At 40.2% G+C, this 11,926-nt stretch overlaps 1 protein-coding gene across 1 annotated transcript; it reads left to right on the forward strand.

Annotated features, from left to right (window-relative positions):
• LOC104610284 (putative carotenoid cleavage dioxygenase 4, chloroplastic) lies at positions 1-2,954 on the forward strand. Its single transcript, XM_010276830.3, has one exon. The coding sequence runs from the start codon at positions 784-786 to the stop codon at positions 2,695-2,697; it is 1,914 nt and encodes a 637-aa protein (XP_010275132.1). The 5' UTR covers positions 1-783; the 3' UTR covers positions 2,698-2,954.
• Positions 2,955-11,926: the final 8,972 nt, after the last annotated feature.

The raw sequence follows: 11,926 nt of genomic DNA on the forward strand, positions 1-11,926 counted from the left end.
ATTCTTCCTCCTGTTTATTGTATCTTACGCAAGAATACCTACTGGCACAGACCAAAACAATCGGTTTGAAAGGGTAAGGATCTGCTACCAACTAAATGATCCAACACTATTACAACATATGACTCACTGCAATGCACATTGAGAACATCTCTCTTATAATTCATATATAGATGTTCCCGATTTACGGCTGCCATCGCAGTTTGGAACGATGTGGGGACCGTTGTTGGTAGCTGATCCGAACTTAGTACCAACTTACCATCTTCGTTTCTTTCACTTCTCATTAGATCCGGATTGATATTCGGGAGTCGGGATGGATAATGTTTTCTCCATGTGAGCCGTGGACCACCAGATTAACTCCTGAACCAGAGAGCCTGTGTCTGAGATATCCCACGCGTCACTTGTGCACATGGCCCCACTTTCACTCAGATTTTTTCTTGTGGACGATAGTTACACGTGGCCCCACTTTCATTTTCCACCTTTCGTGCCTTCGTGGAGTGATTCTATATTCTATTCATGGCAAATGATTTCATACCCACAATTCCAGTCTAATAAAATGCTCCATGAATGCAGAGACATTGGATGTAAGGACCCAAATTTTCAAATTTTCATAATGGTACGTTTTAGAGCTCATGGACTAGCTCACTAGCCTTGAAAAGCTATCTGTTTCATGCAAACATTCACCCTCAGCTCGTTTGCATCCAAAAATTAAATAAAATCAAATTATCTAGACCTTTCTCTGTCTCTCTCTCTCATTCAGCAACCATAAATAGTTCATCATCTGAAATGAAATCTGTGTCATCCGAATTTCTGAACACAAACAGAGAAAGGATGGATGCCTTCTCATCCTCTTTCTTCCAACACCCAAATCTCCTTCTCTCTCCTCCTCCTAATAAGTCCACCACTGCAACAGTTACCTCTCCTCACAGTCCGCTCTTCACCATCTCCGCAGTTAGAATTGAAGAGAGATCCCAGAGCACAACAAAGACAAAGCCAGCTACTCCACGCCAGCCTCAGAAACCAGAAACCCCACTCAGTTCCACCACCACCACCACCACAAGAATTGCTTCACCTACCACCTCACCTACTACAAGGATTCAGACTCCTCCGGTAGGCACTACCTCTGCTACTAGAAGAACCCCTGAGTTGTCTATTCCATTCACCATCTTTAATGCATTCGACGACATCATCAACAACTTCATCGACCCTCCCCTCCGCCCCTCCGTCGACCCAAAATACGTTCTTGCTGACAACTTCGCTCCCGTCGACGAGCTTCCCCCCACCGACTGCCCCGTTATAGAAGGGAAGCTTCCACCGTGCCTCAATGGCGTCTACATCCGAAACGGTCCCAACCCACAGTACCTTCCACGTGGTCCTTACCACCTTTTCGATGGCGACGGCATGCTTCACTCTCTCCGCTTTTCCGGAGGCCGTGCCACCTTCTGCAGCCGCTACGTCAAGACTTACAAGTACAATGTCGAGAGACAGCTCGGCCATCCCGTGCTGCCAAACGTTTTCTCAGGCTTTCATGGCCTCACAGCAACTGTCGCCCGGGGAGCAGTTTCTGCCGGAAGAATCCTTACAGGGCAGTATAACCCCATTAACGGCATCGGTCTTTCCAACACGAGCCTTGCCTTCTTTGGAAACCGACTCTTCGCTCTGGGCGAGTCAGATATTCCCTACCAAGTTCGATTGACTCCAGAAGGAGACATCCAGACTATTGGACGTTGGGACTCCGACGGCAAACTTTCCATGAGCATGACGGCCCACCCGAAGATAGACGCCGACACCGGCGAGGCCTTCGCATTCCGGTACGCCCCTGTGCCACCATTTCTCACCTACTTCTACTTCGATGCGAACGGGGTGAAACAGCCGGACGTGCCCATCTTCTCCATGACCCGTCCATCGTTCCTTCACGACTTCGCCATAACAAAAAAGTACGCCATCTTCGCTGACATACAGATAGGGATGAACCCAATGGAGATGATCGTGGGAAGCGGGTCTCCAGTGGGTTCAGACCCCGCGAAGGTATCTAGAATCGGCGTGATTCCACGGTACGCCAAGGACGAGTCCGAGATGAGATGGTTCGACGTACCTGGCTTCAACATCATTCACGCCATCAACGCGTGGGACGAAGAGGACGAGGACGCAATAGTCTTGATCGCGCCTAACATCTTATCGGTGGAGCACACCTTGGAGAGAATGGAACTGGTTCACGCTTTGGTGGAGAAGGTGAGGATCGACCTCAAGACCGGTATTGTGTCGAGGTTCCCCGTGTCGGCGAGGAACATAGATTTCGGGGTGGTTAACCCAGACTTCACGGCGAAGAAAAGCCGGTACGTGTATCTCGGCGTTGGGGATCCCATGCCCAAGATATCGGGGGTGGTGAAACTGGACGTGTCGGGGGAGCAGCGCCAGGATTGTACCGTGGGATGCCGGATGTTCGGGCCGGGATGTTTTGGGGGAGAGCCGTTCTTCGTAGCGAGTAACCCCGAAAGCAGGGATCCGGCCGATGAGGACGACGGGTACGTGGTGTCGTACGTGCATGATGAGAATTCCGGGGAGTCGAGGTTCTTGGTGATGGACGCCAGGTCTCCGACGCTGGAGGTTGTGGCTGCCGTGAAACTTCCCCGTCGGGTGCCCTACGGCTTCCATGGCCTCTTTGTAAGTGAGGCGGATCTCAGAAGCTGTAAAGTGTAAAGTCAAAAAAATAAAAAAAAAAGTGCAAATAGGAAGATGTGGAAGGATTGGAGATGTTAATGGGACCTACTGTTAGACAATTAATTTGAGTGGAGAGATATACGGATGCGATTGAATGATGAATGGTGATCAATCATCATCAAATCCACCCATTGGAAATGATATTGTAACTATATTTTCATATTTTGTAAATACTTAGAAAAAATGAGGGAGTCACATTTGCACCTTATAAATTATCATTCAGATATTATTATTCATGCTCCTGTACTTATAAATTATCATTCAGATATTTTCAATGTAAGGTGAAAGTGCATATGAGGCGCCCAATTGTGAGGAGCAAATGCCGTTACATTTAGATGAGTTCATATCTGCACCTCATAAGAGAGCGCCCTACAGCACATGCAAAAATGTGGAGACTGCATTTGCTCCTTACACCTGGCGTCTCACACACACATATCCTATCATCCATTGGCAACATCTTCCGTATTTATTTATTATAAAAAATGTTTCCAACATGTGAGAGAGGAGTCTTGGATTTGTGGGAACAGATCCCATCTCTTTCCCTTACCTGTGCTAAGGTGTGAAACATATGAATGAAGTTCGGGAGCCGCCAGTGTTACTGCGTCAATGGGTAATTGGTTTAACTGGCGGTGAAAAGCCGATTGCCTGGTTGAATGGGATCGCCATTGGGGGGTGCAAGTCGGGCAGGTTGAGTTAGGTTTCAAGTGAATCTAGTCCCAATTTAAGAATTGGAACTAATAATGCCCGATCTTGATCTTAGGTTCAGATTGGGCTTAGGTTCATCTTAAGATACAACCCAAATGATTAAAAAACCAAAAGACTAAAATTTTTAGGCATAGATACAAATGATTAAAAAACCAAAATTTTAGGCATAGAGACAACCCAAAGACTAAAAATCTAAACTCATACATATAAAACTGCTGACTGAATCGGTCCAGGCTAGCATTAAGCCCACCCAAGTTGAACTTGAACCCCTATCAGATAAAAATGACAAGATTTTATGATTAACCGACAACATTTATCGGTGATGTCACTAATTGTCTTGGAGCTGGAGATGATGGGATGATGGGGAACCAATTCACGTGGAGAAATAAAGCCATTTTGGAAAGACTCGATTGGATTTTTGTCAATGTCGAATGGAGAAGCCTATTCTCCGATGCTTGTTTAACTAATCTCCCCTTTTTAGCTTCACATCATTTAACTAATATAGATTGCCAATCCGTTAGAGGTTAAAGCCTTTCCGATTTGAGTCCATGTGGTGCATGTACCCTTCTCCTGAGGGGGTGGTTTCTCAAGCCAGGAATATCAATGCCACTGGTTCCCGAGCTGTCCAATTTGTAAAGCAGAGTAATAATCTAGCACAAAAGATCAATCAAAGGAACAGAGACGTTTTTTGGTATATCTTCAAAGAAAAAACAGTTTTTACTAAGCAAACTTGAAGAGGTGCAAAAACAAATAACAGAGTCCCCAATAAATAGAAAACTCTTATCAATCTTGAAAATGTGTTGCACAAGCAGTTAAATAATATTTTATTTCATGAGGAGGCTTACTGGGCCCAAAGATCTCGGATGGACTGGTTAAGTTTGGGAGACTAGAATTACAAATTCTTTCATACGTCTGTTACCATTAGAAAAAACAAGAAATAGGATAATGGGAATAAAAAGTGATGAGAGTGTTTGGTTAAGAGAACAAGATGATATTGCGAGTTTCGTCAATGAGAAATTCATTAGCAGGTTCAAAATAGAGGGTACGGTTGATATTGATAGTTTCCTAATGGATATTGGAAACTATGTTAATGAGGAGCAAAATAATCTTCTCATAAGAGAGAGGTAGCAAATAAGGAAATCTTCCAAGAACTTTCTTCAATTAAAGATTTAAAGGTTCTTTAAAAAATTTTGGCATATTGTGGGGGCTGAAATCTGTGGTGTGGTGAAGTCATTCTTTCATTCTAGAAGAATGTGTGGCATCTAGGGGTGTCCATAAAAAAACGAAAAACCGAAAAACTGAATCGAACCGTAAAATGCGGTTAACCGAACTGATCATCGGTTCGATTTTTGAAAAATCGAAGCACTGGTTCGGTTTTCGGTTAACCTACAAAAAAACCGACGGTTAACCGAACCAACCAGTATATATATTTTCATGTATATTTTATATATATTTTTAATATATGTCACATATTTTCTATGTATTATATATAAATATATACTTATATTATATTTATAATGATCTATTTACAAATATATTATATATATTATATATTTTTCAAATATTTATAACATATTATATATCATTTATTATTTATTATATAATATTATACATATATTTGTATAATATATATTATAAACTTAAAAAATAAAAAACCAAAGAACCGAACCGCTCAAAAACCAAAACCAACGGACCGGTTAACCGGTGGTACCAGTTCGGTTTCGGTTTGGAGAATTGGGAAAACCAATACCACCGGCTTGGTTTACAAAAAAGTGCCATGGTTCGGTTAATCGAATCGTGGACACCCCTAGTGGCATCTTAAACAAAACATTCATCACCCTTGCTCCCAAATGAAAAAATCCGAAATTAGTGAATAACTACAGTCCAATTAGTCTTTGTAATGTAGTTTATAAGATCATTGCAAAGATTTTGGCAAGCAAAGTAAAACAATTTTTAGATAGCCTCATCTCCCCCATGTAAAGTGCGTTTGTTCCTAATAGGCAGATCAATGACATTATTCTCATTGCACATGAGGTAAAAGAAAGGCAAATATGGAATCTTGGCTAAAGTTGATATGGAAAAATCTTACAATAGATTGGAGTGGAAGTATATAGAGGAAAACCTCAAGAAGTTTAGGTTCCATCCTAGATGGATTTCTTGGGTTATGGAATGTATCACTTTTGTCTCTTATCAGATTTTAATTAATGGAATCTCAATAGAAGAATTTAAGCCTTCTAGAGGAATCAGACAAGGGACCCTCTCCTCCCTATATTTTTGTATTGTGTAATGAGACTCTTACGAGAAAATTAATTAGAGAGGCCAATGATCTAGGTAATCCGATAGGCTGCAGAATTTCCAAAAATGGCCCAACAATCCCAATTCTACAATTTGTAGACGGTTGCCTCATTTTTTCAAAAACCACCATATTGGCATGTGTCAAAATCAAGGGGATCCTTGCTAGCTTTGCAAAAGCCTCTGGCCAAGCCCTAAATTTTGCATAATCTATGGTATGCTTCTCTAAGAATGCCCCTTATAGGCATCAAAGGATTCTCTCCAGAATTTTTAGTATCCCCATTGATAGAAATTCTTCTCACTATTGCCTCATTTTCTCAAAAACCACCATATCGGCATGTGTTAAAATCAAGGGGATCCTTGCTAGCTTTGCAAAAGCCTCTAGCCAAGCCCTAAATTTTGCATAATCTATGGTCTGCTTCTCTAAGAATGCCCCTTATAGGCATCAAAGGATTCTCTCCAAAATTCTTAGTATCCCCATTGATAGAAATCCTTCCCACTATTTTAAGGGCCCCTATAATTAATGGTAGGTTATTATGGATACTTTTAAGAATATTAACGAGAGAATACAGACTAGACTTGCTGGATGGAAAAAAATCCCTCTCACTTGCTGAAAGGATCACATTAAGTAACTCCACCCTCAATGCTATGCCCCAATTCATTATGGGGTCTTTTAAGATGACAAATAGAGTTATCTTTGAAATAAATAGGATCTAGAAAAATTTTCTGTAGACTAACTCGGAAGGTAAAAAGCCAATTCATCTCATTAACTAGAAAACAGTTTGTACCCCTAAAAAATGGGGTGATATGGGAATTAGAAACTTCAAATGGAGCAATGAGGTTAGTCTAGTAAAGTTAGGATGGAAGATCCTTTCAAATGAAAATAATTTTTGGGTAAAAATAATTAAAGAAAAGTATTTAAGCAAATATGTTTTTGGAATGTGAAAGCCAAGAAGGGTATTTCTTGGGCTTGGAGAGGAATCTTGTCATCTAGAGATCTACTATAAAAAGGGATATGGTGGTCTATAGGGAACAAAGAGAATATCAATTTCTGGAGAGATGATTGGACTATGGAAACCCCATTATGCGAGTTAGAAGAATCTAATAGCAGGGTGAACCCTAACTTAAGAGTTGATAAGGTTATTGATAAGGAAAGGGGATATTGGAGGGAGAGTTTAATCCATAATTTAGTCCCTGATCAAGTTTGGTTTTTTATTAGAGCCATTTTCATTCCCTCTAATTGGGTAAGGGATAAGTTGATATGGAGGCTCAATCCAGAGGGTACCTTCTCTACAAAGTCGGCCTACTTGGATAAGTTTGACAACTCCGAGTTTAATAACAACCAAAACCTAAAAATTAGGTTGATTTGGAAAATCATATGCCCTCCAAAAATAAGAATTTTTTAATATCTCCTAAAGAAGAATAGGCTCCCCTTGATACTCAATCTGGAAAGAAGGGGATTTACCATAAATACCTCTTGTTGTTTTTGTGGTGTAGAAGATGATACTGATCATATTTTTAGGGTGTGTTCTTTTGCTCATCAGGTTTGGCATTTAGCCCCCCTTCTCTTAATGGGCCGATCGATCAAAATATCAACATTTGGGAGTGATGGGCTGGGCTATTTGAAAGTCAAGGCAGAGATGAGAACTTAATCTTGGAAAAAAAATGCCTTTATGCTTCGGGCTTTGTGGAAATGCTAAAACCAAAAAACTTTCTCTAATATTTCTACTCCTCCCTCTTTGGTCATTAAGAGGGCTCTTGATCATTTAAATGACTTTTGGAGTAGTACCCAATCTAAGCAAGTTTATAAACCTACCAAGATGGAATCCATTAAAATTAATTTTAACGCTTCCTATGTGGGTGGAAGTTGTTCTATTGCAAGTATTTCCAGAGACTTCCAAGGAAATGTTCTTGACATTAAAGGTTATAAATTGGGTTGCACCACCATCAGTGTTGTTGAGGCTTGGGCTGCATTGGAAGCACATAACCTTGCTCTTAACTTCAGAGACACCCCCATCATCATCGAAGGTGACCCAAAGTTGGTCATTTATTGTCTTCAACATTCCACTTCCCCCCCAACCCCCCTTGGCATTTAAGGAGCATAATTTCTAGTTGTAGCTTGTGACGAGCTCGTGGATGCTTTCAACCTGCAGATTTCTTACCATCATGTCTTCTGGGAGGCAAATCAAGTGGCGAATCTTTTAATTCTCTCATTTGTTTTGTAGACTTATGAAAGCGTGCTACACTAGCCTCGTGTAGCACATTTCGGTTTCCATAAAAAAAAATTGAAGATAAATGAGACTTGGTGAGTGAATTCATCAATAAAGAAAGAGAGGTGTTTGGAGAGAGGGCAAAATTTGGAGGTTTGTTCCTATAAACACTTGGCATGGTTTTCAAAACTAGACTGGACCGGAAAAATTGAGAACCGGTCAGGTGATCAGTTCCGTTTTACCCCAGAACTGTTATTTTGCCAAAAAATCATTGTTTTGGTCAACAAACCGCTAACCTTGGTGGTCGAACCATTCAAACCGTCCAATAGTTGTGGCTATTTTTTTAATTTTTTGTCAAAGTGGGCCATCCATTCGGTTCAAACGATTGGACCTTTCAACCCAAGAATCAGACTCCTGATCGGTTCGTAGATCGGTTTGGTTTTAAAGTCCTTGACACTTGGAATAAAATTAAATCCATCTTTGTCCTTTCATATCAGAGGGAGGATCAATTGATTTAGAGCCTAAATCTGAGTGGTGCATTTTCCTTCAAATCAACTTATAATCTAAAATTAATTCTCCGTCTCTAACTATCAAAGGTTCTCTCTCTCTCTCTCTCTTCTCTGAGAGAGTCTCCATCTCGGGGTTGCCCTTGTGTTCTTCTCTTCTTTCCATTTTAGTCTTTCCTTTTCTTTCCACTCTTTCCCATTTTTTTTCCATTTTCTTCTTCCCTTCTCCCTTTCCCTCACTCCTCTATCTTCTTCTTGATTAACTCACTCTAATCCTCCACTTTCTTTCGTTTCTTCTCCTTTTTTCTTTTGTTCTTTTTTAAGGGATTTTAGTATTGAAGGCAGAGTGTTGGGCAGTGGCCTTAATCGCTACTTTGATTCACCAGTGGTGACTAATGTGTCATGTCAACATGTTTTTCCTTACAACAAACCTCATTCTAATTTTCTATTTTTTATTTTTCGTTTTATAATCCACGTAATAACATCTAACGGGAAACGTTTTCTATTCCCACCGCATGTGTCCCCATATTCTTTCTTTTTTTTTTTTTTGAGCTTGAAATAAAGTTTTTGCAGGAGACGGTTGCTATTCCCATCCATCTCCCGCTGGAAGGTTTTCTTTCAAGTTCTTGTAGGAGACGTTTTGCAACTTCTTCAGTAGTCTGAAAACTTGGAGAGAAGAAACGTTGGAGGTTTACAAATCGGTAGTCTGAGAACGTTGGAGATAAGTTTCAGTTTGGTATTTTTCTTTGTGTTTCTGCATCGGTTTTCCATTTCTGAGAACGTTCTTCTTTTTAAGTTTCAGGTTTTCCTTCTTCCTTGGATTTTCAACTGCGCCTTCTTCCTTAGATTTTCAAGTCGGTTCTGGCTTTTGAGAATCAATAGTTTGAGAACGTTGGGGAAAAAGTCTCCAGTTGGTATTTTTTTTTTGTTTTTTTTGCATCGGGTTTCCATTTCTGAGAATGTTAGTTTTTTTCCATTTTTTATATAAGTTTCGGGTTTTTTGCGTTGGTTTCATTTCTAGGTTTGTCTTCTTGCTTGGATTTTCAACTATGCCTTCTCCCTTGGATTTTTAAGTCAGTTCTGGCCTTTGAGAAGTTAAAGAAACAACAATAAATAGGTATAATTAAGTCGAATTTGTCATTTCCTTATTGTAGATGACACCAAGCCAACTCACTAGACGTCAAAAATATGGAAAAAATGAAAAAATGGTCAAAAAATAAAGCCGGGTCTTTGCATGAACCGTTTTACCGTGCGAGTGAAGAAGATGATCTAATCAGGTCGTCTTCCACCCGTTTAAGAAAATTCCGTTAGGATAACGGCGTGGGTTGCGAAACCCAACAGTCCGTGTCACGCTCGATCAACAGATCAACAACCCATGTAGTACATAGAGGTGTAAATGTTGATGGACAACCCATGTAGTACATAGAGGTGTAAATCGGCCGGCCCGGCATGATTTTGGACCAGCCCGGTTCGGCATGGCACGACGACTAACGGGCTGTGCTAGGCTTGGCACAGAGGTCCGTGTCGTGCTGGGCCAGGGGTTCGAGGCCCATGGGCCATGTCGTGCCGTCTGTGGCACGGCATGAAGCACGGCCTGCTAGGCCCGTAACGGGCCGCCTTGGCCCGCCCGGGAATATAGCCGTTGGGCCCCCCTCCCAAAGGGGTCAAGGGGCCCAACGACTAGTTTCAGCTTTTGAGGGGGGGGTTATAGAAATACCCCCCCAACAACTATAAATAGCCATATTAGAGGGGCATTTTTGTATTTTGCTTATGGGTGGTTGAAAAAATGACATAAATGTCTCCCAACAGTTATATAACAATTAGTTTATGGGGGCATTTTGGGTAAAGTTATAAGTAACTTTACAATGACCAAAATACCCCTCCCAATAACTAAATAACAGATAGTTTTTTGGGTATTTTAGGCAATTAAATTATGTTCAATTCCTATAAATAGCCCTATCCTCCACCATTCTCATCACACCAATTCAACAATTCTCTTAATTCTCTCTCTCCCTCTCTCACATGCTCATACATTCTCAATTATCTACAATTTGAAAAATTCTGATTAGCTGATTGTCTGATTCTACATTCTCTAATTCTCAAGTCTCAACTTTATCGAAGTTTTGACTTTCAACAAGAAGAAGGCTTGCTCAACCAGCTCAAGTATCTCAATTCGGGAGGCTTGGACATTGAAAGGAATCAAGTTGGGATTTTGAACCGGCAATCTAGGTAAGTTGAATTAGATTACTTTTTATCTTTTTAAAATTAAAAAAATGGCCGGCCTTTCTCAAAACCGATTCCCCAACATGTTCACCATGGATGACATTCAATCACATCACGATAGTATTAGTGTTAGCATTGATGCTGATGCGTTTGATGTCGATGGAAGTGGAACTTTCACCCCCGGTAGTAGTGATACTAGGGAAAAATGAGGGCTTCTAAGCTGAGTAGCAAGCAATTGCATCATGATAGCTTGTTTACACTCCTTAAAACTATAAGAGGAGAGTATAGAGACTTGCTACCGTGCAATACACACTTACGCGTATGTGTGGCTCAATGAGATGCTTCAAAGGTGCATTTTGCTCACACTTCATGTGGTTCACATAAGGCAGATTTGACATTTGGTGCGAGATTGACCGTTTATGTTTCAACGGTCATGATTTGATCAGGTGTGATCAAGAGACAATATTCAAAGTTAACAACCATTAACTATAAATTACGTTTGAACAGTCACAAGGTCTGAAATTGTGACTGTTCAAAAAGCCTTTTCTGAACTAGCACCTTCCTCTTTTCCATAACTCTTCAAAAATTATATAAGGAGTATGAATCAAGCAAATGAACATAAATTTTAAAAAATCATTCCTATCTCTCTCAGTTCTATTTGCTACTATCTCACATAGGGTTTCTTCAGATACTCTTCAATAAAACTAAAACTAAATGGGGGCAAATGACGTTCTAAAGACAGTGGCTTTTCTCCTATTTGAGACATACTTTAAAGCTTCTCATCCAAATTTTCGTGACCCCAATCATCAATATAAACGGCCAATGGTTTTTCTCCTATTTGTGTCAAGTAGGGCCACTTGGCAAAGTACACTATGACTAATGGTAGAAACCATATATATATATATATGATATACTATTTAGCTCAAACCTAGGGTAAATTTATTTTCCCTTTTCTTTATTTTTCAAATTAAATTGGTTTCTTATTTTTGATATATACATTATTAGCAAGTAATATAACCGTTGTTTGGCAATTAATCTTTGCCTTCAACATTTCAAATCTTTGTGTTACATATTGACTTATTCCTTTGTCCACTTTATTTATTTTAAATCAACCAGCAGATTTTTTTTTTTTTTTTTTTTCCGGTAGGTGACCGATGAGAAGCAAATCAAAGAAGGAAGTCATCAACATCAAGCGGATTTTGAAATAAACAAAATATCAAGATTAATTGTAGTCCACTCTTCAAAGATACCCTGAAACAGGAGGGACCCCGT

Source organism: Nelumbo nucifera, chromosome 1 (assembly GCF_055504915.1).
Source record: "Nelumbo nucifera cultivar China Antique chromosome 1, China Antique-T2T, whole genome shotgun sequence".
Taxonomy (NCBI): Eukaryota; Viridiplantae; Streptophyta; class Magnoliopsida; order Proteales; family Nelumbonaceae; genus Nelumbo; species Nelumbo nucifera.